The 25,754-nt window shown below is 40.6% G+C and overlaps 1 protein-coding gene across 1 annotated transcript; it reads left to right on the top strand.

Annotated features, from left to right (window-relative positions):
- Positions 1 to 1,631: 1,631 nt before the first annotated feature.
- Positions 1,632 to 24,701, top strand: LOC139413295 (guanine nucleotide-binding protein G(I)/G(S)/G(T) subunit beta-1-like). Its single transcript, XM_071160500.1, has 11 exons — positions 1,632 to 2,073; positions 16,776 to 16,884; positions 19,552 to 19,590; positions 19,730 to 19,836; positions 20,225 to 20,288; positions 20,478 to 20,640; positions 20,797 to 20,863; positions 21,015 to 21,216; positions 21,802 to 22,018; positions 22,812 to 22,927; positions 23,039 to 24,701. Exons 2-10 carry the CDS (start codon positions 16,828 to 16,830, stop codon positions 22,916 to 22,918), a joined length of 1,023 nt encoding a protein of 340 aa, XP_071016601.1. The 5' UTR covers positions 1,632 to 2,073; positions 16,776 to 16,827; the 3' UTR covers positions 22,919 to 22,927; positions 23,039 to 24,701.
- The last annotated feature ends 1,053 nt before the right edge of the window (positions 24,702 to 25,754 follow it).

Here is a 25,754-nt window from a genome sequence, read left to right as displayed (position 1 = left end):
GTTGTACAAGGAGACCTTTTATGGTACTGTATATAGGGGATGGGTTTACACTTTTTCCAAGAGATATCTATTCTGTACTTTCTGGAACTACAGTGCCATGAGATTCACATACATCTGTTAAATATGACTGATTTCTGGCATGTCATTTGTCAATATAAATCCTTTTGATAATACAAATTAAACATAAATATGATTAGTATATAGTATATATATTACAGCCTTAGTCTAAAATGGATTAAATAGTCCCCCCTCCCCCCCATCAATCTACACATAATGACAAAGCAAAAACAGTTAAAAAAAAAACTTCAATATTACATTTACATAAGTATTCAGACACTATACTCAGTACTTTGTTGAAGCACATTTGGCAGCGATTATAGTCTTGAGTCTTATTCGGTATGACACTACAAGCTTGGCACACCTGTATTTGGGGGAGTTTCTCCCATTCTTCTCTGCATATGCTCTCAAAGTTGGATGGGGAGCGTCGCTGCACAGCTATTTTCAGGTCTCCCCAGAGATGTTAGATCAGGTTCAAGTCTGGGCTCTGGCTGGGCCACTCAAGGACATTCAGAGACTTGTCCCGAAGCCACTCCTGTGTTGTCTTGGCTGTGTGCTTAGGGTCGTTGTCCTGTTGGAAGGTGAGCCTTCACCACAATCTGAGGTCCTGCGGTCTCTGAAGCAAGTTTTCATCAAGGATCTCTCTGTAGTAGTGAGAGTCCTTTAGGTGCCTTTTGGCAAACTCCAAGCGGGCTGTCATGTGCCTTTTTACTGGGGAGTAGGAGTCTTTTCAGCAGGTGCATTGCAGTCCCGAGTGAATCTCTTTAGTACAACCTTAGAGCCAAAGGTTATTTCTAATAGCGCAGAGGAGTTCAATTCAACGAAAGAAGCACCATAGGGAACATTTAGAAATTGCTACCAGTGCATGGGGATTCACAGTCATCACCAGTAAGAAAAAGCCTTAGGCTCATGGATCCTTTGGTCAGAACATGTTTCTGCCTTGGTTTTATTTTAGCAACAGATTTTAGATATGAAAAAGGGATTACGTTTTTTTTACCAGTCTAGAACACTTTTAAAAATATATAAATACCCAGCAGATACACAAACACTGTCCAAAACTAATCCTGGGTAGGAGATCTGTTCATAACTAAGTAACCTTGCACAAGCCTGTCTCTGTAGTGTGAGGCAGCTTGATGTAGAAGTACAGCCCCTGGACAGGATGCTAGTTTATTGCAGTGCCTTACACTCAATCTATCTCCTGAATGCTGAGTGCCAAACAGAAACACATCAGGTCCCATTTTTAGTATGACTAGGCAAGGGATCGAACTCCCAAACCTTCCAATCTCAGGGAGGTCATTCTAACCACAAGGCCACATAGTAGTTAGGCAAGCAGGCGGGCAGTCCCCTGCCCACCCACCCAAACTGGTGCAGCCAACTTGATCCTTATATTTGTTTGAGTCAAAACATAATTTCCTGTAAAATAATTATATGTAGCTGTAGTATAGAATATCATTTTATGAACTACTGTAAACACATAATATACCAAGATGAATGATCAATTTATTGGACTTATAATTTGGTATTTTGCATTAATTACTAGGCCTACTGTATTTTTTTCTAAACGAATTGCCAAATTCATTTTGTGCGTGTGCGAGCGCTGCTGCAGAGCGTGGGGTTTCCCATAGCTGAGTGCAGGGTTACCGCGCCCATCTTCGCTGTTCGGTGGCCGGGTGAAGAAGAGAGTGACTACTGAGAAAGGGCGGCTAAACAGGCTGGTGTCATAGACGAAGAGGAAGTGGCTTCTAAATGAAATATAAATCGGGCGAAGACATTAGTGGAAACCGAGTGTTGAGATTACAGTTGCAAATACAGGCAATCTGCGTCCAGTCATCAGCAGGGAGTGGAGTGATTGTTTTCCCGGGTTGGTCCAGGTTGTTGAAAAAAAAAACTCCGACTAGGATTTGCAAACTAGCGGTTCACGGGCGTTAGTTGGTGCGTGGATTGGAGGTATACACCGTTAGCTACCTCTTCCAGTCAATGCCAAAAAAAAAAAAGCCAACGCCAACTGAGAAAAAGGTAAGGGATAGTTAAATGTTGCACATTTGCAATTCAAACATACAATAGTGGTATCGTGTGGTATAGTGGTATAGTGGTATCGTATAGTGGTCGATGTGTAAGATTAGCCAACTGCCCGGTGGTGGGGTCGTTGGCTAACGCGCGTTCGTTTAGCCGAGAGGGCTCTGCTTGCTTTCCAGTTGACAGTGCTAACTATAGCTATACCGTTAGCAGTGTAACGTTACCGTATGTGTTTAGCTACACAGACTGTACAGTAGCCTACATATATTTTACAGCCTGGGTTCTTTGCAGGGACGGGTTTGGACCCTGTCAAATTCATGAGAAACGGACATGGTAGCTAACTAACGTTACTGACAGCGAACACTTTAACCAGTTAATTAACGTTAGTTTGCTAATTTAGCTAGCCTAGTTGTACAGTTAGTTATACCTTTATCTAGCTACAACAATGTTGCCCAGATACCTTAATTTCCATTCAACATATCAGTCGTGCTTCGTTATCCCTAAAATGAACTTAAACGACATTTATTTAACCTAGTTACTTGTTAGCCGGCTAACATTTTTGAGATGGACGACCAATGGCCTAAATGCAAGCACTAGGTAGCTAACGTTCATTTGGAATCTGAGTGGTCAATTAGTCAAGCTAGTTTGGGCCCCGATAATGTTTATGGTCTGTGTTCAAATAAATTGAGGCATTGTTAAATATGCCCTTTTGGTGAAGTATGACACTTTTTCGACATGGCATTTGATTTTGCAACCCACACAGAACGTTAACTGTATAGCTAGCTGACGGTAACTAACGTTAGCAAGACTAACTAACGACGTTAGCTAACTATAGCTAGATGGCAGTTTTAACACTAGCTGCAGGTTGACTAAATCAATTTGTTCAATTTATCCCCCACCTTAACGGTAGCACAATTGCGTTCGTTGGCTTTGGTGCTGTACATCTTAATCAAATTAAATGGCTACTGCTGGCTTTAACGACACGGCTATACTAGCTAACAAGATAATTGGATTTTATTGGCCAGCAACACTCGCTAACCCCTTTTAGGTGCTGGAATAACATAAGTCCAACACGGGGGCGACAGGAATGCCGAAACAGTATTCTGTACTATATTTTGTTGGCTCTTTTCTGTTTGATTCTTGTCTGCCCCTCTTTCTGATCATCCACAGCGCACCCTGCTGAAAACGTCCCTTGTCTGATATACTGTAGCTAGCTAACGTTAGTTGGCTAGTGAAGTGTGTGCTAACGTGAGTAGTGTTGAGGTCACTGCTGTTGAGCAGGGTTGTTTGGTAAAACATCGTTAAACTGTACATTCAGGTAATATTGTACATCCAGATCTACACCTCGGGGCCTTTTCACATGTTGCATTAAATAGTGAGATTGCACATTTTCAAATGTCACATACAATGAAATTGAATCCATCTTCATTGGTAGTAGCTACAGTAGTTAGCTAGATTTGATTCGTCAACCCTAGTAGGCCTACAAGCGGCAGCGAACAAGATGGCGTTTGCTGCCTCACAGGTTTCCATTGATGCAAGACATTAGTATGCCATCGGTTGAGGTGGTCAGTGTAACTGTGTTGGTAGTGGTAGCTACCCAAACTTTTTTTTTTCACATAAACTTCCAATCCAGCTAAAAATAATAATTCAATGTGAATTACATAAGAAATCTGGAAGTATACAGTGGAACCGAACCCATGTTTATATAGAAGAGCAGTTCTTGCATTTGCAACATTATATAGAGCATTATATAGAGAGTAGTAGTTCAAACAAATATGGTAACCTCATCTGATTAACAGAGTACTTCATCAGGTTATTCTCAGGTGACATTCAAAATGGATGCAAATGGTGCTCTTGCAATGCAAGCAAATATTCCTACCACTACCACCTTGTTTCGGTATTATGTAGCAAAATTGTTTATTTTTTACATTGGATAAAAGCAGATACACAGAGCTACAAAATGGTACATCATACATTGCATTTGAGGAACAATGGGAAAGTAATTATGCTATGAAAGTTGATAAACGTGTAGTCTCGCCTTTAAGAAAATGGCCTTTAAATGGTTTTGTACCTACACCACTTCAGCATTGTTCACACCCTCTTAAGCTTTAGCCCCACCCATTTCTTTAAGGGTTGAGCCAATCATTCTGTCCTAACAACAGTCAAGCACCCAAGCTAACTGGTTAACGTTGGCTAGCTTGCTAGCTACTTCCAGACACGCATGAGAGAACAGCTCACTGACCATTTTACTCGTACTAGTAGAGCTGATTAGGCTGGTTTTATATTATCCAGAGTGTCGGTGACTGCAACAATTTACGCTTTTTTGCCCATATTTACTGACACCGGCCATATTCAACAGGTGTTGAGCGTTGATAAATTTGTCAATTATTCTACGCTCTGGTACGCTCAGACGAGAGTGCTCTGAAATCAGAGTAGATAGCCAGAGTGAATTTACTAGCTACATCTATCAACAGTAAACTGTTGTCGCAGTGACATTCTATTGAAATGGATACTTGCTTAATTTGAAGATGTAATCCGGAGACAGGTGTTTTCTATCTCCTTAGCTATCATACTCTAATTCCAGTGATTTCAAAACTTGGTCCTACAGAAAGTGGAGCGCAACACTTATGCAGTTCTACTACGTGATATATATTTTTTAAGCAGCGTTAGACAGGATTACCTACACATACTGACCAGCTCAAATAGACAGAAGTGTGCTACATGGCAGACTTATCTGAACTCGTGTCCAGCCCACTCATCTCAGCCAATCATGGCTAGCTGGAAGGTTGCTGGATTTTTCTGTGGCTAAACCAACTAGGCTCGTAATTTAACAATTGTATTCGTATTTACAGATGGCATACAAGTCTGTTTTTAAGGCACGTGGAAGTTCACATGTTCCAGAAGGCATTTCTGCCAAAAACACATTTAGATTTTTTTTAGAAAGTTTACTTTCAAATGGTTCTCCTGTGAAGTAGTGACCCGTGACATACACTTAGTTTCCTGAAACAAGTCACATTTGACCACAACAATGTGTCCCTGTGGAGTCAAATGACATCAGAACAGGAGTGTTCCATGATCAACATTTGCACTAAAAGCTAGCTGTTAGGCAGGTTTTCAATTACCACTGATGGTCTTGTGGATGTGCATGTCTGCAATGCCAGGGTAAACTTTACTGCAGGGTGGCTTTTTTCTGTGATACACCCAATTATGTTTTTAATCCAGATCATAATTGTTGCATGACAGAATGTATGAATTAAAACCCCACCACCCTTATCCCAGATGTGTGTTTTAAGCATTAGTTAATTTTGATAAAAGGACAACCTCGATAACAATCCTGTAAGTATGGTGTGTGGAAGGGAGACTAATCATTACATGCTTTTTTTTCCCTGAGTGGGAAACAGATTTCTGACCCCAGTGTTTTTTTCCAGCTGTTTTGTTAGTGGGCATAGATGGGATTAAATATTTACTGTCTGTGGATTTGAGCTTTTAGGATTACAGGCTTGGTCAGTGATAGTGCTGTTTATGGTCTTTTCTATGATCCAGCTTTAGCCATATGACATTTGTTGGACTGATATTATAGTATCAAGCTTTCTACAACGCAAAGGCCTACGTTTTGTGCTCTTTTAGTGCTTTATTTTGCAATTACTTGAACATTTGTACATGATAAAATTCACCTCAATCTTTAACTAGAGATATAAAATACTGTACAACTATTTGGTGGAATGTGCTTTGTGGCTGCCCGATCTGGCAAGCAAAATGTTGTTTTGATGACAACATTAATTTGCTTTGATTCTAGTGTTCCACTTGTACATGTGTTTGCAAAGGCACAACAAAAAAGAAACCAAGCCAAGCTCCTCACTGTTCTTCTACCTAAATTCCATTTCCCCTCTGTCTCATTCATTCAATTGCGTTCGGACCGCTCCCTCCACACACACGTGCAGAGTGCGCACACAAGCTCTGGTTAAGCCTACAGGTATACATGTCTATAAAAACCTACAGTGCGTTTGGAAAGTATTCAGACCCCCTTTTCCACATTTTGTTATGGTACAGCCTTGTTCTAAAATTGATCAAAGTGTTTTTCCTCTTCAATCTACACACTACACCACACTGACAAGGCAAAATGTTATTTTTTAAATTTTTGTGTTTGAGAATTTATAAATAAATAAACAGAAACCTTATAAATAAGTATTGTAAATAAGTATTCAGACCCTTTGTTATGAGACTCGAAATTGAGCTCAGATGCATCCTGTTTCCATCGATCATCCTTGAGATGTTTCTACAACTAGATTGGAGTCCACCTGTAGTAAATTCAATTGATTGGACATGATTTGGAAAAGCAGACATCTGTCTATATAACGTCCCACAGTTGACAGTATGTTTCAGAGCAAAAACCAATCCATGAGGTTGAAGGAATTGTCCGTAGAGCTCCGAGAGAGGATTGGGTCGAGGCACAGAAGAGTATATTTTAAAAAATAATAATAAAAAAAAAAAAAAAAAAGGGTCTGCAGCATTTGAAGGTCCCCAAGAACCCGGTGGTCGCCTCCATTCTTAAATGGAAGACGTTTGGAACCACCAAGACTCTTCCTAGAGCTGCCACCCGGCCAAACTGAGCAATTGGGGGAGAAAGGCTTTGGTCAGGGAGGTGACCAAGAACATGATGGTCACAGAGTTCCTCTGTGGAGATGGGAGAACCTTCCAGAAGGACAACCATCGCTGCAGCACTCCACCATTCAGGCCTTTGTGGTAGAGTGGCCAGATGGAAGCCACTCCTCAGTAAAAGGCACATGACAGCCCGCTTGGAGTTTGACAAAGGGCACCTAAAGGACTCTCAGACCATGAGAAACAAGATTCTCTGGTCTGATGACACCAAGATGGAACTCTATGGCTTGAATGCCAAGCGTCATGTCTGGAGGAAACCTGGCACCATCCCTACGGCGAAGCATGGTGGTAGCAGCATCATGCTGTGGGGATGTTTTTCAGCAGCAGAGACAGGGAGACTAGTCGGGATCGGGGGAAAGATGAACAGAGCAAAGCACAGAGATCCTTGATGAACACCTGCTCCAGAGCGTTCAGGACCTTCGACTGGGGCAAAGGTTCACCTTCCAATAAGACAACAAACCTAAGCACACAGCCAAGACAATGAAGGAGTGGCTTCGGGACAAGTCTCTGAATGTCCTTGAGTGGCCCGGACTTGAACCCGATCAAACATCTTTGGAGAGACCTGAAAATTGCTGTGCACCAATGCTCCCCATCCAACCTGACAAAGCTTGAGAGGATATGCAGAGAAGAATGAGAGAAACTCCACAAATACATGTGCCAAGCTTGTAGCGTCATAACCAAGAGGACTCGATGCTGTAAAGGGTCTGAATACTTATGTAAATATAATATTTCAGTGTTTTTATCTTTTATAAATTGGCTAATATTTATAAAACATGTTTTTGCTTGGTCGTGGGGTATAGTGTGTAGATAGAGGAATTAGTTTTTTAATACATTTTAAAACAAAGCTGTAACTTAACAATGTGAGAAAAGTCCAGGGGTCTGAGTACTTTCTGAATGGACTGTATGTGTAACTTTGAGCTGGACTGCCTCTCTTAGACATGAATTTATTTTCATTAGTTTGTTATTGAATTTCCATTGAGGCAGCTAGCTAAATATGCTATTACTTGTGCTAATTTTGTTTGCATTCTGGTAATGGATTTTTTTTTTTGGCGCCCCCTTGTGTACTAAGCCTGTAATACTGTACATCCTGGGATGAGAAGACGTTATGACAATATGTAAATCTGCCCAAACCCAGAATACGGTATGTATGTAAACTGACCAGGGTTCAATGACTATGTACATATGGCAGCAGGGTAGAGTGCCAGGTAATGACAGTGAGATTCTGCTCTGAGAGGGGAATGTATTGTTTGCCTGCATGGAAACAAACACATGACAACATTTATGGTTGAAAGAAACGTGAATTCTAGGGAGCAGAAATGCTGTGTTCAAGATTCTGTTCTCGTTTTATTTAAAAAATATATTCTTATCACAACAGTTTGGTTGTTATTATGCCCAAACCCCATTGGAACCAGCAGACTCAGGCTACCCTCAAGAGACCTCAGATCAGTCAGTAAGCCACACCTCAAGGCTATTTGCCACAACTCCCTGCTTATCATGCAGTCAGCTGACCCTGATCAGGCGCTTGAAGAAATTATGGGGGGCATAGAAACTCCTTACAGTAATGGCTTATGGACAGACTCCAAGAGCATCTGGTTCACCCACATTTCAGATTTTTTTTCATTGTTTTCTTACCCTGAGGAAGTGCAGGGATGAAGTGTGACTGTCCTACATTTAGTCTTCAGCAGCTTCTGAATTGTGTGCCCAAATTGACTCAAAGGAACGTAAAGACCAGGCTTTAACATCAAACTCAATGAATGAGATCTTTGGACAAATGCCAGTGCAGAATTGGAAGACTAATTACATTTTATCCCTGCCATGATTAACGGTGACATTCTATGTCCCACATTCTGATACAACAGTAATTAGTGCTTTACACTGCATTATATGTCTAGGCCTAGTGTCTCCCTCCTGATTCATGTTAGTCACTCTTCTCATGTTAAGGTTCATTCAATGCACAAATTCTTCCTTGATGTGTCTAGGAAGGATGTAGTGGGAAGTATTCCTGGAATTAAAGGTAGACTTGGTGACGTGGATTCAGAAAGTTAATAGCATAGTGGGACAATTTCTGCAACAACTAAGAGTGAATCACGAGGCTCAACTTTTCCACTTTTTGGTGCCCTGGCTACGATGCTCTAACAGCATGACGCGTACCCACGCACATATTGTGTGAGTGACGTCTTGCATCTCGCTCATCTTTATCTGCGGTGGTCCTCGTGGTAATGTCATATCGCTGAGTCTGCCTTTAACATAGTGTATATATATATATTGTGTGCTATAAGCTTAGAAAATAAATACATGTGACTCAATGACATGTTTGTTTTCTGACATTTGTGCTGTTTCCTTAAGTTAAATCCTCTTCGTGTTTTGTTTCCTTGCCACGATATTAATGAGTATTGCGATACTGGTATTGTCCTGGCCTTTAACAGTGATACTTTTTATCAGCAAGACTATGAGATTAATGTGCAAAGACTAGCTAGATATGAGGGCTAGCCAATCGGAGAGGACCTTCCAGGATGAGGTGGTAAGTTTTTAGAGAACGTCCTCAGTCTAGCACTCAAATTCTTGGGAACCGTACTTAATGAAATCCTGTAAGGTGATTGGGTTAGCTAAGGGGAAAAACTCTAGCTAAAATGAAAGGTTTATATTATTTGGTTTTCTGTTAAAATAATACAAAATTATAGAATAATAGTCCTATTGCGTATGTATGACCGCTAGGACTGGGCAATTTTAAGTTGGATCTACTGCAGTCATATAGCCTTGAAAGTGCCTCAGTTACGGCATGTTTGTTTGTCTAAGGGTACACTACTACGTTTTAAATGCCGACACTAATTCCAGAGGTGGTTTCGTTTCAAAGTTTTTGCAGCCACTTTTTTTTGTCTGTAAAGGAAAAGTGCTTCTGAAGCGGGACTAACATCCATCACCAGGTGACCAGAACTGTGAATCAAATAATCTTGAGCTGCCTGTGTGCAGACCATGCTCTCCTAAAAAAGTAGTTCAAAGTTTGTTAAATTACATGACTTACCAAGACATTTAGTGGAAAGAACACATCTTCCACTAGGAATCGATTCCTAAGATTCAGTACTTTTGGGACAGCGTAGACTAATTTCGTTTTTGTACTGCCAAGAACATGAACACTCGGGACTGCGAGGGTAGGCGCAGGTTGGCCATCAGGCAGACAGGCAAAGTGCACAGTTCTGACAATTTATTGGATTGCTGTGTTTTTGCAGTTTCTTGGCTTGCAATGTCTCGCAACTTCAGTAAAGCCTGGCCAAACATCAATGACTAGGCTAGGATAATTTACTCTTAAACAAACCGAAGACTGAACACCCACTCGGATCATTTGCGAAGATCAAGAGCTGGCGAGCTAGCAGCATTTTGATTTCGTGAGGAGGAAAATGTTTTTCTTCTGGGATTTAAAAAAATAAATGTCAAGGGTCCCAATTTAGTTAACTTCTTATGGGCAGGTGGAACGGAAGCGTCCCACCTGGCCAACATCCGGTGAAATTTCAGTGCGCGAAATTCAAAAAGACTACATTTAAAATATTTAACATTCTTGAAAATATATAGGTTATACATCAAAATAAAGCTTAACTTCTTGTTAATCCAGCCGCTGTGTCAGATTTCAAAAAGGCTTTACGGCAAAAGCACACCATGCGATTATCTGAGGACAGCGCCCCGCATACAAACACATGAAAATAATTTTTCAACCAGGCAGGTGCGACACAAAGTCAGAAATGGCGATATTATTTATATATATATATATATAAGACATCTAGCCTTGTTTGTTTGAATTGGGCCATTTAAAATGTGCTTTTACAGCACACTGAAGGTATGAGATGAATATGGTCAAAATGGTATTGACAGTTGATTACACATTTTCCAAGCCAGGCTATTTTTATTCATGATTTATCATATACTTATTGTTCATTGTTTAGTACTAGTTAGTGATGCACCGATATGACATTTTTGGCCGATATCCAATATTTCCCTTGCCCCAAAAAAACAATACCGATATTTAGTATTTTGGCTTCCTTTTTTAAGCATTCTAGTACAGTTAAATAGTTAACACTCAAATCAAATGTATTTATATAGCCCTTCGTACATCAGCTGATATCTCAAAGTGCTGTACAAAAACCCATCTGAAAACCCCAAACAGCAAGCAATGCAGGTGTAGAAGCACGGTGGCTATGAAAAACTCCCTAGAAAGGCCAAAACCTAGGAAGAAACCTAGAGAGGAACCAGGCTATGAGGGGTGGCCAGTCCACTTCTGGCTGTGCCGGGTGGAGATTATAACAGAACATGGCCAAGATGTTCAAACGTTCACACGCCGATGGATGAAGCGGTCTAAGGCACTGCATCTCAGTGCAAGAGGTGTCACTACAGTTCATCCGGTTTTGATTGGTAGTCCCATAATTGGCCCAGCGTCGTCCGTGTTTGGCCAGGGTAAGTTGTCTTTGTAAAAAATAATTTGTTCTTAATTAACTTCTTGAGTGTAGGGGGCAGTATTTTCGTTTTTGGCAACAACAAAAAAAACGTACTCATTTGAAACTGCCTATTTCTCAGGCCCAGAAACTAGAATATGTATATAATTGTCAGATTGGGATAGAAAGCACAAGTTTCCAAAACTGTCAAAATATTGTCTGTGAGTATAACAGAACTGATATTGCAGGTGAAAACCTGAGGAGAATCCAAGAAGGAAGTGCTCTTTTTCCTGAAAGCGCTCTGTTCCATTGGATGCCTTGCCTCCATTTAAATGGATATCAACCAGATTCCTTTTCTGACACGCCAGGTGGATTAACAACAAGCTAAACTGTGTTTTGCTATATTGCACTTGGGATTTCATGAAAATTTAATATTTTTAGTAATTTAGTTTGAATGCCGCTCTCTGCAATTCAGCGGATGTTGATGAAAATGATCCCGCTACTTGCCTAGTTAAATACACACACCGCACTGACCAAAACGTTATTTTGTTTGCATTTACATATGTCCCCATTACCAGTAAAACGTAATCAAATCCTATTTCTTTTACTTAGTTGGTGTGCTGTTTTGTCGTTTCATTCTAACCCAGGTTTTCTCATACTATGGAACGCTGTTTGGGTCTTTGTGTTAAATAACACTATTTAACGTGTCAAATAAGCTTGTTGACCAATCAGGACCTGACTATGACTGCACGTCACATAATAATTTAACGCGTTCATACATTTTTTTTTTGTTGATGTAGTTATTATACAATTGCTCGTATTTATGTCTCGATACCAATACTATGATGCTGGTAAAGTTGCGCCTACTGTACTGGTCATAAAAAAAGCTAGCTAGCTCATGGATGCAAACAATGTTCTTCCCCAAAAACATAGCAACATGACAATCTGTTTCAGTAGCTATAGTTAGCTAAGTGTCATCTAAAAATAACCTTAATTTATGAGTTCTTATTTGGTTAATGGTGGTCGGACCCATCTATGTGAAGCTAGTCACAATAGTGGATTTTGCGGTTAGCCTTCAAAATAAGTGTCATTGACCGTGATGCAAATGAATACAAATAGTAGAATTATGCCATAATTGAATAGATCATGCTAAACGAGGTTGGAATGTTATAAAATCAAGACAATTTGTTAATTTGACAAATCTTTTGAAATCACACTGGATGTATTATACTTTAGAATTACATTGGGGGCATACTTATTTCACTGTACAGCCTTAACTATGGCATTGACATGGGGTATCAGTCTACTCAGTGACACCCAGAGAACATTAGCGTCGTAGCTCTTATTGCAGGACTCTTTGAATTGAGCCACATTTATTGTCAACCTACCATGTGTTTTGAACACTATTCCAGGGGAAAAACAATTCAACGTGGATGTTTTGGACTCTGATAACTCTGAGGAGGATGTTGGGGGGGGAAATATCTTGGGTATTGGGTAGGCTGAAACCGCATTTAATTGATCCCCAATCCTTAGGTAAATATGTACAGTGCAATGTGAATGTCAATACACACAATGGGCCTACCGGGGAGGTGATTTTACAGTCCCGTGGTAAGAGCTACAATGCTACAATTGCTACTACAAATTACGCTATTGTGCCTAATCCTTATTGTGGCTAGCTTCACAACACACAACCCAGTCTGGTGAAACCTCACTAGCCAGATGAAACTAGCTGGTTGCGTATAACGTTAGCGTTGGGCGACAGGGTTAAGTAGCTGGCGAGCTATTTATTTTCATGAAATGAATTTCAATAGGCAAACAACAAGTGGCTACCTAGCTAATACTTACTCACATGGATTCCAAAATCATTGCTAAGAATAATGAAAATGACTGCACTTTCTACTGGTCATTGTTTTCAGGCTGGTTGTATCGGTGCTAGCTAGGTACCAAGCTAAAGCTAGCTACCCCAGAAGCTGCAGTCGAAAAAATAATGCTTTATCACCAACGCGGTATTGTAGACACATCGTTCGTGGCCTGTTTGCTTTTTTTTTTGTACAGCTTTCAAACCCGGTATTAAACGAGCCCCAGGGCTAAATTATGAAATACCGTAGTATTGATAAGCTCTGACGTTATCAGTTCTGCTTTCGGTACTGGAGAAAGGGAAAAAAATACATTTCCTATTTGTTATTGCTACATAACTTTTATCTTGGACATTTTTATCTCACCAACCGTTTCTGATTTGCAATAAGATTGAAACATTCGTCTGTATTTTTGCTATTCCCAATCCAGAAGAGATATCTCGCGCTGAGCCTGTCTCTCACACGCTACAGCACACACGGCACCCTGCTTTTAATTAGTGACGATGGCGGAGAGAGCTAAACGTTCAAAAGTGTCGGTACACTTCACCAGAGTCGTTGCCACAAGACTTGCTTGTAAGGGCGGAAACACACAGTCTATCCAAACATCTATCAAAAATGCGTCATGTACAGGCAGAGAAATGCAGTTTTTGACTGCCTAGCTCGTAGTTCATCTATCGTTGCCTGATCTACGTTATGTATGTATGTATGCTAGCAGCCTGGAGCCCACACACAGAGTTAACTAGATTATGCGAACATGGGTTCATGATCAAAAGGAACCATTAGCCAGCTGATTGTTTCGCTATGGGTGGGTTCATAAATTCAATTACCCATTTAAAGATTTTGCAGCTTTTTTGTTAAAGTTGCAGCTACAATGAACCAACCCACTCCCCCCTCTAATACCGCTGGTCCAAGCCAAAGACAAGCCCAAAGCCCCTTCACACTGGCAGCTAGTGGGAGGATGACTGAGGAGAGGGCGAATGAGTGCCACCTAGCTGTGACGAAGTTCATAGTGAAAGGCCTACACCCCTTTGCAACAGTGGAGTCCAAGGGCTTTAGGTAACAGGCAGTGTATATATTGAGTTATATACTACTAGATCCTAAAAATGTATACAAGGGTATGTAGGTTTTATGTTAGTCCCATCACGCCACAATACACAACACAATAATTCAATAATGATAATTCAACACATGAAAACAATCATTTTTTTTACTGTAGGGAGATGAGCAAGGCACTCAACCCCAAATATACCCCTCCCTCCAGGAGTTACCTCGGTGACACATTCATTCCTACCTGGTAGGGTGTAGAAAAGGCCAATGTGATCACTGAGCTGAAGGACGTGCTATCACATCAGACTGGTGGACCAGCCTCTGTCAGGACCACTATCTCAATGTTACAGTGCACTATACAAGCCACGGCAGTGTAAAATAGAAGGTCCTCCACACCAGGGCAGTGTACAAATAGCGAAGTAGTGGCAGAGGAGATCTCAGACATTCTGGAATAGTATGAGATAGAGCCGAGCAGATTGTAGCTGTGACTGTTGATAATGCTGGCAATATGGATGTTGCCATCAAGAGGCCTAAAAATAGGATGCTTTGCACACACATTGAATCTGGCAGCGCAGAAAATCTACAAAATTACTTCCATTGTGTGGTTCAAGAGATCCTCGATGTCCAAAACAGTCTTGAAGGAAAAGCAGCAGCTCCTTGGTAAGAAGCCTGTTCAATCTATTAAAGTATTATTTTGAAATTCCCACATTTTAACAATTTAATTCAATATTCAAGTGTGCGGTAATGTAGTTTTTTTGTTTCAGGCCTTCCGCATCACTCACTCATCCTTGATGTGAAGAACAGATGGAACTCTTATCTAATGAGATTCACGGAGCAGTATCCAGCGATCCAAGCAGCAGCCTTGGACCCACAACTGAGAAAAGCAATGACTGAGGACAACTTGGGCCGTCTGAAGGACGAGGACTTCCATAAGGCTGAGGAGTTTGTCCAGCTCGTGAGAATCCTCTTTACATCCACACTGTGTGTGCCATGTGGAAATAATGCCACCTGTGGACAGATCATACCCATTTTCCAAAAACTGGAAAAGCACTTCACTGTGAAGCATGAAGATATGTTTGTGGCAACCATCAGAGAAGGTATGGGAGAACCTCTCCGAGCGCCATCGGGATAAGGACATTCAAGCCTTCCTGCATGAGGCCACAGCAATGGACCCCAGATTTAAAGGGAGGCCGGTGAGTGACACCACCTGGGACAGGCTGAGGAAGGCAACTGTTGAGGCCAATGTGACGAGCAACATCAGGGCTGTCAGAGGAGCCGGAGCAGACACACAGAGCACCAGCAACAGGAGGAGGAGTCTGAAGGAGAAGAAGAGGAAATGGAGGAGACAGTCCCTCCATTGTACAAAACAAGGAGTGCCTTGGAGGAGCTGTTCTCAGAGGAGGACATGGAGTTGAGGTTGACGATCCAACAGGACACCTCGTCCCACCCTCAGCGAGCGTGTTGACCTTGAGGTGGAGCTCTACAAAGGCCTAGCTCTCATCCCCATGGCTGAAGATCCAATGATGTGGTGGTCGGTGAAGAGAGCTACTCTGCCCCTCACAAACATTGCAACAAGTTCTCTCTGTGCTCAAGCCTCCTCCACCCCTAGCGAGAGAGTATTTTCTTCTGCAGGGAACATAATAATCTAGGAGAGGTCCTGACTTCTGCCAGAGAAGGCAAATATGTTTCTTTCTCCAGAAGAACTGCTAAGAACTGTGAGTTCTTTTGCAGCCTACCTGCATTCCCCACCCGTGTTGCTCTATACCACTTTTCTTTTGCAGGAAAATGTTTTTCATTTGTTTTACATTTCCATCACAACATAAGTCTATGATAGTGATTTGTTCAAAACATTGCTGTTTCTTCTGCTGTAAATATTTGTTTTTAATTTGTTTTACATTTCTGAAAATAAAGCAATGTTAATTCTGTTCTTAATTTGTTTTAAGTTTTTTGTAAAAAAAAAAAAAAATAACCAAACCATTAAGAATACCGTTAAAGTACCGGATCAATAAGCAGTATCGGTAAGAGTAGTAGTACCATTAATCTTAACGATACCCATCCCTAGCTTTGACAGTGCTACTGATAGTAGTTGGGGTGCTTGGCTTGCACATGCAAATTCAGAACACACAACCGTCTGTAATAGAACTGTGTTATTTGACGTGTCAAATTAAAAGCTTATTTAACGCATCAAATAGTGTTATTTGACTCTGCAGTGACGCTATTACTGTGTAACTCCGGTAGGGCGAGCACTGTTACGCATGTTGGCTTTCGTCGACTGGTCAACATCACCCACAACCGATGAACGGTTGATTGTCAAGGGCAATGAATTCCAATATCTTGCTGTTAATGGATTTGAGTTGTCTCACTGAAATGTTCTTACTATTTCAAATGACTGCTCGACTTGTTGACTGCTCGATCCACACAGCAGACATTGTGGGCGAGGTTAGGAATGCTGTGTTGCATGTGTGACGCAAAATATTATGGCGTCATTACGTAACCTATGTTATATAGGTATTCATGCGGGTCTGCTTTGACATCAGTTTTGCACATCGGCGTTAAACTAGACCTCGGGCCGATACTGATGTTGGCATTTTTAGCTAATATCGGCCGATTCCGATATGTTCACCGACATAACGTGTATCCCTATTTAGTACATAACTACTGACACCCCTCAGACATTATTTTTCTGAGACAGACTTTTTTTTCCCCCTTCCTCTTTCAGATCAGCAAGTGTCCCGGCAGCTGGAGCGAGGCAGACATACTAGCAGGGGAAAATGAGTGAACTGGACCAGTTACGCCAGGAGGCTGAGCAGCTCAAAAGCCAGATCAGAGTGAGTGTTAATCTCTCCATCTACCATCAATGGGGCAGGAGCAATTGTTCAAAACGTACAGAAATTGTGTATTTCAGCACTATTGACTCGATTTGCAACGAACACACAGAACTTAACCTGCTCCTGCAGGTTACTGCTGACTTTCTTAACTCTACTAACGTGAGATTACATGCAGCTGCGGCCTAAACTAACCTTGATTGCAACGAAAAAACATTGGAATAAAACTGGTAGGCCAGGTGTTCTGACGCGTTACGGTGTCAAGCCTGCTTGATACTAGACAGTGGATATGGCATGGGAAATAGTCATTGTCTGCGTTCACTACTCCCGCCCCAATTAAATAACGTCTTATCGGTAACGACAAAATTGAAATTTGAAAGATAAATGGAAGACTATGACATACCGGTCGGTAAACTTCAATTAATAGCCCAGGTGTTTATTTGCATCAATCCCTGAACACATATGTAAATGCGCTTAGTAGAGAAAATCGACTCTTGACGTCAACATTCTAATGACAATCTAATAAATACATTTCATATAGGTCTACTCTATTGCAAAAATGTGGTTGTGGGACTAACACTTCACACTTTGCGTTTATATTTCTGTTCAGTATAGTTTGTTAGCTAGAAAATGATGATCCTGACAGTCTGAGGCAGGGTGCTCTGCAATCATCCTACTCCAACTATTGGCAGGGATAATGTGGCATTTCTTATTTGTCAGCATGAATGAAATTAGTGGTTCCTGTCTTGATGACTATTATATTTACACTACTTGTCCTATAGATTTTTGTAGTAAATTATTACTTGGAATAAACTGATAGCTAAAACGCTCCTTTTCCAGGAATTGCATGCTAGTTACTGGTAACTAGCAAGCTAGCTACATTACTATGGTTCCTTTGTAAGTTGGGAGTCATTTTACAGCTTGCATTGATGGTATGTTTATACAGTGGGGCAAAAAAGTATTTAGTCAGCCACCAATTGTGCAAGTTCTCCCACTTAAAAAGATGAGAGGCCTGTAATTTTCATCATAGGTACACTTCAACTATGACAGACAAAATGAGGGGAAAAAATCCAGAAAATCATATTGTAGGATTTTTTTATGAATTTATTTGCAAATTATGGTGAGAATTTAATGGTTCACTATTGAGCGTTCATGTTCTACAAATAAATCTCCGCTGTGCACACAACAGGGAATATTACTCTTAACTACCAGCCTAACCACATGTTTTCTTAATTATATAATTTGTGCAAGAAAGAGTGGGAGGCCCCGGTGCACAACTGAGCAAAGGGACAAGTACATGTTTAGTGTCTAGTTTGAGAAAGACGCCTCAAGGCCTCAACGGGCAGCTTCATTAAATAGTACCCACAAAACAGGCGACTCCGGGATGCTGGCCTTCTAGGCAGAGTTCCTCTGTCCAGTGGCTGTGTTTTCCCATTCTTAATCTTTTATTTTTATTGGCTAGTCTGAGAGGGCTTTTTCTTTGCAACTCTGCCTAGAAGGCCAGCATCCCAGACACCCCAGTAGAATTGGAGAAACTCCCCAATTACAGGTGTGCCAACTTGTAGCGTCATACCCAAGAAGACTCGAGGCTGTAATCTCTGCCAAAGGTGCTTCAACAAAGTACTGAGTACAGTGTCTGAATACTTATGTAAATGTGATATTTCTGTTTTGTAAAGATTTATACAAACCTGTTTTTGCTTTGTCATTATGTGGTTCTGTGTGTAGTTTGAGTGGGAGGGGGAGACTATTTAATCCAGTTTAGAATAAGGCTGTAACATAACAAAATGGGGAAAGTCAAGGAGTCTGAATACTTTCCAAATGCACTAAACATTGGGTTGTTATTTGACCTGAAATGCATAAGGACCTTTGTAGAATTTTGAGCCACACAATTGTGTGTTTTGTACTCTGATAATTAATCCACAGATAAAAGGGGAAACCTAGTTAGTTTCTAGTATTCTCTCCTCCTTCAGTCTTGTTCTTCTTTGGACTTTATATGGGGTTGGCAACCAACTTTAAGGTGCATTACCACCACCAACTGGACTGAAGTGTGGACCTCAGTTCGTCTTTCAATCACCCACGTGGGTATATGCTCCTAAAAACCAATGAGATGGCAGAGGTGGGACTTGCAGCACGTCAAACGTCAAATAGAACCAAGTTAAATTTTTGTGCCTGGCTATGCAGACATGCATGAGCAGTTTGGATGAAATGATTGAATAACGTGCATGTGTAAAAGTATTTTGCAACGCTCGCACGCGCAATGCCGGCAGTGTGGTCAGCACGTTAGTCTGCTCAAGAAGCGAGATTAAAATCTTCCGATAATACCCACCAGAGGGCGAAGTCATCTTGCAAAATTTGAGTTACAATCAGGACTTAAAGATAACGCTGATGCCGGGGTTACGTAACGGTAAATCAGTGCCGGATTAAAGTTGCAATTGAGATTGGGTGATTTAAAAAAAATAAAAAAAATAAAAATTTAGCACGTATTGATGGTTTAACGAGACCTCAGCAAGCGATAATCTAGTGGAAAGCGGTGGTTGCAATTGGCCCATTGAATTGACATTTTGCTTTCATAATCAAGTCTCAACATTGTCAGAAAGCTACACCATCTTCAACAACTTTATTTTATTTCTTACATTTGTGTGATGGTTCATTATCGTCCTACTTTTTCAGGATGCCAGGAAAGCATGTGCAGATGCCACACTATCACAGGTATAAAAAAATATATATATATTTATTATTATTATTATTATTATTTTTTATATTGGGCTCTTTTACCTGGGGATATCCAAAACATTCAACCCGGTCTGCTATTGATGACATTATGTAACAGTCTTTTTGTGTTTTGCAGATCACTGCCAACATTGATCCTGTTGGCCGTATTCAGATGCGCACAAGACGGACCCTGAGGGGACATTTGGCTAAGATCTATGCCATGCATTGGGGCACTGATTCCAGGTAAACCCAAGTATAATTTTATAGTGTCTTTCGCAAACTAGGGATTTTTTTTGCAGTGACATAGTTGAATGACTCCCGTTGTCAAGTGTAGAAGTTGGTACGGTATACATTTGTATGACCTTTGGCATGAATTGGTGATTCTATGCTTCCACATGATATACAGTAGGCATAGTGGGCGAGCTTTAAATGTACGTAGGTGTTATGACTAAGCATGTGTTGCTATTATTGTCAAGTTACAAGGCAACGCAGTCTTGATAAATTGCTTTTAGTTTGCTATTCTATTTCATGCAGAATGTAGTTATTGTTGGACAAAAAAGAAGTGTGCTTACTATTTCTCATAGGGAAACTGTTATTCCATGACCTTACATGTTTCCACTCTTTCTTACAGGCTCTTGGTCAGTGCTTCCCAAGATGGTAAACTCATCATTTGGGACAGCTATACCACTAACAAGGTCATATACTTCAGTGGCTTACCTTTCAAAGCTCTGTACTATATGTTTCCATTGCAATTCTAGGCGTTGCATTCAGTCCCTTCAACCATTCTACTTCATTTTTTAAAAATTCACCTATGCACCTGTTATAAGAGATTATTACTTCAGGCTTGCAAAGGTTTCATGTTTTTTTATTTTATCACCTTGCAGGTCCATGCCATTCCTCTACGCTCTTCCTGGGTCATGACCTGCTCATATGCACCTTCAGGAAACTACGTGGCCTGTGGAGGTCTGGACAACATCTGCTCTATTTACAACCTGAAGACACGCGAGGGGAATGTGCGTGTGAGCCGGGAGCTCGCTGGACACACAGGTAGGCTACATTTTCTGTTTGGTGGCTTGGTTTTTCTTCTGTTTTCCTATGAAATCCTTATCTTTTGTTTTCTTCTACTTAAACTACTGTGGTAACATTTCTGGATTTCTGAAGATTTTTTTGTTGTAATGTACAAATGATATCTCTCAATTCCAGGTTATCTGTCCTGCTGTCGCTTTGTTGATGACAACCAGATTATTACAAGCTCTGGAGATACCACTTGGTAAGTAAAGGAATTACTCCCCCTCCTGTAGGGATGCTGCGCTCTGTTTATTTTCAATACTACAACACTGTTCATTTTCCTGAAGTGGATTAGATGTGCATTTGGATCGAAACTCTTGCTTGTTTGACTAGATGTTAATTTTTTTTTACAGTGCCCTATGGGATATCGAGACTGGCCAGCAGACGACCACGTTTGCTGGGCACAGTGGTGATGTCATGAGCCTCTCCTTGGCCCCTGACACAAGGCTATTTGTCTCAGGTGCTTGTGATGCCTCCGCCAAGCTCTGGGACGTCAGAGAGGGCATGTGCAGACAGACCTTCACTGGGCATGAGTCTGACATCAACGCCATATGTGTAAGGGCAGTATCCGTTATCAATATATACGTCTTTGCACATATATTGGCAATTAGTGTATTTTACATAATGCCATTCGATCGAAATGTATACATTTCACTTTGATTCAAAAAATGTATTTGATACAAATTATTAAGTAAAATATAGTCAGCATATTATTTACCCTTTACTGTTGTCTCTAGTGATGGTGGAAAAAATAGATAGTTATCGCAATATTATTTTGGATGATATGTCCATACTTTGACGCAAAAAAATCTAGCTAGAACTAGATGGCTGTGCCTGTACCAAAACTGTTATTTTTCATCCTATAGCTTGTTCTCATCTTCTTTTTAAATAGTGAGCCAGCATGTTTTCAGCACTTATTTCCATCACTGATCAAAACTCCTTTTCTCATGCTCTTGTCTCTCTGCAGAAGGCATATAGTGAGCATTATGTTTTGAATCGCAATACGTATAGAGTCATGACAAATACAATACATATCGTATCAGCACCTAAGTTTCGTGATAATATCGTATCGTGAGGTCCCTGGGAATTCCCAGGTCTAATAGTCCGTCATAATTCTGTGATCTGATCTGTGCTTTACAGTTCTTCCCCAATGGCAATGCCTTTTGTACGGGCTCTGATGATGCCACCTGCAGACTCTTCGACCTTCGTGCCGACCAGGAGCTGATGTGCTACTCGCATGACAACATCATCTGTGGCATCACCTCTGTTGCTTTCTCCAAAAGTGGCCGTCTCCTCCTAGCTGGATATGATGACTTCAACTGCAACGTGTGGGACACACTGAAGGCTGACCGTGCCGGTGAGTCACTGATGACCCCCCCCTGAGCAGAGGTTGCAATAACGCAGGATATTTTTCCGCATAAAAAAGCGGGACAAATATTTTGCTGCGTTTTTGTAAACTCCAATCTAAAATGCTTCTTATTGTCATTTCTGCTCGCCTTCAGTCACAGTTCGCTCCAAATCGTGAATATAAAAGAACACATTTTGTGATTCAGTTGCACTTCTCCAATCAGATGAGAGATCTTTGCTCTCGTCTTGACCAATCAGACAGTGCTCAGACTGATATGTACAGTACTTTTCTCCGGTAGCAAGTTAAATTAGATTAACTTCAAGCAACTTTCATTGCAAGCTAATTTACTTGTGTGGCTGCTAGCCAAATAGTTTTGCACTTTTGTTGTCATCTAATGAAAACGTGAAGCAAATTTTTGGGGGGTGTGAAGAAAAAGTACAGTTGCAGGCCCCTGTTCGCTCTAATGAAGCAACAAACAAAAAAACACGACTTTGAATAAGAAATGCAGGTGAAATGGTTAAACACATTCTTTGGATGGTCTGCGTTTTGAAAATGCCATTTTCTGAAAGCTAATGCGACCCCTGCAGAGACCTCATTGCACACCAAGCAACGTTTATCTTGTACACATATTAGTCAAACACAACATGTCCTGGAAATGTTTTATTCAAAAAAACTTAGCTACCACAAACTGATGTTTATTTTAACTTTATCATGTCAGTATAATGAAACTGCATCATTCCCAGCATCCTAGTAGATCCCCACCACAAAAAGTCCTTTGACTAATGCTATGGTGCCGTTTTAGGTGTGTTGGCTGGACATGACAATCGTGTTAGCTGCCTGGGAGTCACTGATGATGGCATGGCAGTTGCAACAGGATCCTGGGACAGTTTTCTGAAGATCTGGAATTGAAACCTGGAGGTGCTTTCCCTTGTTTGTATTGCTCAGCTTTAGCTACTTGTATACAGTGTATTGTTCACTATAGTCCAACCCTGACTCGCTCTTTGAACTTTTCCACATTTTCTTTTTCAGATGTAATTTTGAATTCAAGTTCACTGGAAGACCATTTACAACAACTTAAGAATGTAAAATTTCACAGCATCTTCTTCAACCCCGTTTTAAACGGACTTGGAAACCACAAAAACGAAGGGAAACCAATGCCTTTCGTACACAAAGAAGAGCACAATTGTTTATCACCTAGTTTAAAAGATTTCCTGTGGTATCAAATCAAACTTGTGCATTCCTTCTTGGACCATTTTATGTTACCTTGAATGAAAAAACACTATCATCCCATGCAAATGTATGCGTCTCAAAAGCAAATGTTGGAGCGTAATTGTACAAATATTTAACTTTTTTTTTTCTTTTTTTTTTTTTTTAGGAATTCTATTCTCTGAAGGTTATAGTTGTATTCAATGACTTTCGTTTGTCATGTTTCCTCAGTGGTTTTAGATATGTTTTTAAAATTAAAGCTTTTCATTTTAATCTAATTTAATCGTGTAAGAAAGATGGGACAAAATAACATGAAGAGAGCTTGAAAGCAAAAGCTTGACCAGATTACATGAGCAACTTTCGGAACGTTTCTATGATGTATTTATATAATAGCGGTTTGTTTAATCACAGCTTTTTTTGCACAGAAAATCAAATTTGCTTCAACTAATCTTGTTAACTAACCAAGCACATGCTATAAATTGTGATGAACGCTCATTCCAAAGCAAAAGGGTATGAGTAACTTATTTTCAGTTAACTGAAGGGGTTAACTGTCTTTTGTTATTTGGGTGGGGTTTAGAATGGGGTTCTGTTATTTTTGTGGCAAGGCTGGATTTAGTAAATGGGTGGGGGATTGGTTTTTTGGTCCACTTCTCAGTGATAGACCTCACCTGACTAAATAGACAGACCCTTCCTGTGCTTGGAACTGCATTTGCTATTCTGTGAATGAAATGTACAAATCAATGTCTGAAAATAATGATCTGAAATGTCATATTTTTTTTGGTCTGCCATGGGTTAATTTAGGCGTGCATGCTGTAGAATTGCTTTCCAAGGTGCAAAGGCCCAAGTTGTCTGTCTTTTTCATAAGGATAGTAACCTGTTAACTATAATTTGAACTTTATTCAAGGTATTTTTGGCTAGACTCTGCATACATTTATGTACTTACACTGGCAAGGCTATGCACCAGAGAATTAAAAGTGAAGAATGATTTCCTATTGACTGCAGACTCTGAAATATGCTTACCAGTTCTAATGATGCCACTTTTTATAATTCATAAAGGAATGATTGGGAGCTCTGTTGGGTGGTTCACACAATCTCACCTTTAAATTTTCACAACCAATGGAACAAAACACATTTTCAGATTTCGTCTTTTAAATATGTCAAAGCATTTGAATGACAATTTTTTTTCTTCTTCACTGTATACAGAAGCACTTTCTTTAATAGTTGTGACATTTCTTCTTTATTTTCCCTGCGATGTACAATAAATGTGATGTATTTGTGTGTGGCCACAAGTAAAATGACTTGCAATTCAATTGAGATTTCCTTTTTCTCCTTCCATTGATAAGATAGAGCTCTGCATCCTTGTACTCTTCACCTTTTTTTTTGTATTTTATTTCAGTATGTTGGTGTACCACAGCGAGCTGGATGCAAGATAGATAATGTACTGTTATTGAAAAATGTAATAAAAAGCTGTTTGAGGTGTCTCTTTCTTGTTGACTTTATTCTCATTACTTGTAATGTTCTCCCATATGTACATTTTACTATATTGCTTGAGTGCAGAAATGATCCATGCAAATAAGGAGAAAAGAACCCTACACTAAACATTCACATTCCAACAAAACAAATTCGTAGCACAATAGGCAACTTAACTAGCATGTTTTGATGTCTCATGCATAAGAACCATGAAATTACTTTCTTGCTAACTCAAAACCCAACAGTTAAATAATCAATAACAATGTATTACTAGAAAGAAACACAAGGAATATGAAATACACTAAGCAAGCATTCTACACTGCTCAAAAAAATAAAGGGAACACTAAAATAACACATCCTAGATCTGAATGAAATATTCTTATTAAATACTTTTTTCTTTACATAGTTGAATGTGCTGACAACAAAATCACACAAATTATCAATGGAAATCAAATTTATCAACCCATGGAGGTCAGGATTTGGAGTTGCACTCAAAATTAAAGTGGAAAACCACACTACAGGCTGATCCAACTTTGATGTAATGTCCTTAAAACAAGTCAAAATGAGGCTCAGTAGTGTGTGTGTGGCCTCCACGTGCCTGTACGACCTCCCTACAACGCCTGGGCATGATCCTGATGAGATGGCGGATGGTCTCCTGAGGGATCTCCTGCCAGACCTGGACTAAAGCATCCGCCAACTCCTGGACAGTCTGGTGCAACGTGGCATTGGTGGATGGAGCGAGACATGATGTCCCAGATGTGCTCAATTGGATTCAGGTCTGGGGAACGGGCGGGCCAGTCCATAGCATCAATGCCTTCCTCTTGCAGGAACTGCTGACACACTCCAGCCACATGAGGTCTAGCATTGTCTTGCATTAGGAGGAACCCAGGGCCAACCGCACCAGCATATGGTCTCACTAGGGGTCTGAGGATCTCATCTCGGTACCTAATGGCAGTCAGGCTACCTCTGGCGAGCACATGGAGGGCTGTGCGGCCATCCCACACCATGACTGACCCACCGCCAAACCGGTCATGCTGGAGGATGTTACAGGCAGCAGAACGTTCTCCAT

This window comes from Oncorhynchus clarkii, chromosome 7 (assembly GCF_045791955.1).
Source record: "Oncorhynchus clarkii lewisi isolate Uvic-CL-2024 chromosome 7, UVic_Ocla_1.0, whole genome shotgun sequence".
Lineage (NCBI taxonomy): Eukaryota > Metazoa > Chordata > Actinopteri > Salmoniformes > Salmonidae > Oncorhynchus > Oncorhynchus clarkii.
Note: the sequence above shows the minus strand (reverse complement) of the source record. Positions and strands in the feature narration are given on the sequence as shown.

Bases quoted from the DNA above. Each gene is read 5' to 3' on its own strand.
- LOC139413295 (XM_071160500.1), top strand. From the start codon at position 16,828: ATGAGTGAACTGGACCAGTTACGCCAGGAGGCTGAGCAGCTCAAAAGC. The intron at 19,591-19,729 runs GTATAAAAAAAT...TGTGTTTTGCAG, and splicing joins CAGATGCCACACTATCACAG to ATCACTGCCAACATTGATCC. The intron at 20,289-20,477 runs GTCATATACTTC...ATCACCTTGCAG, and splicing joins ACAGCTATACCACTAACAAG to GTCCATGCCATTCCTCTACG.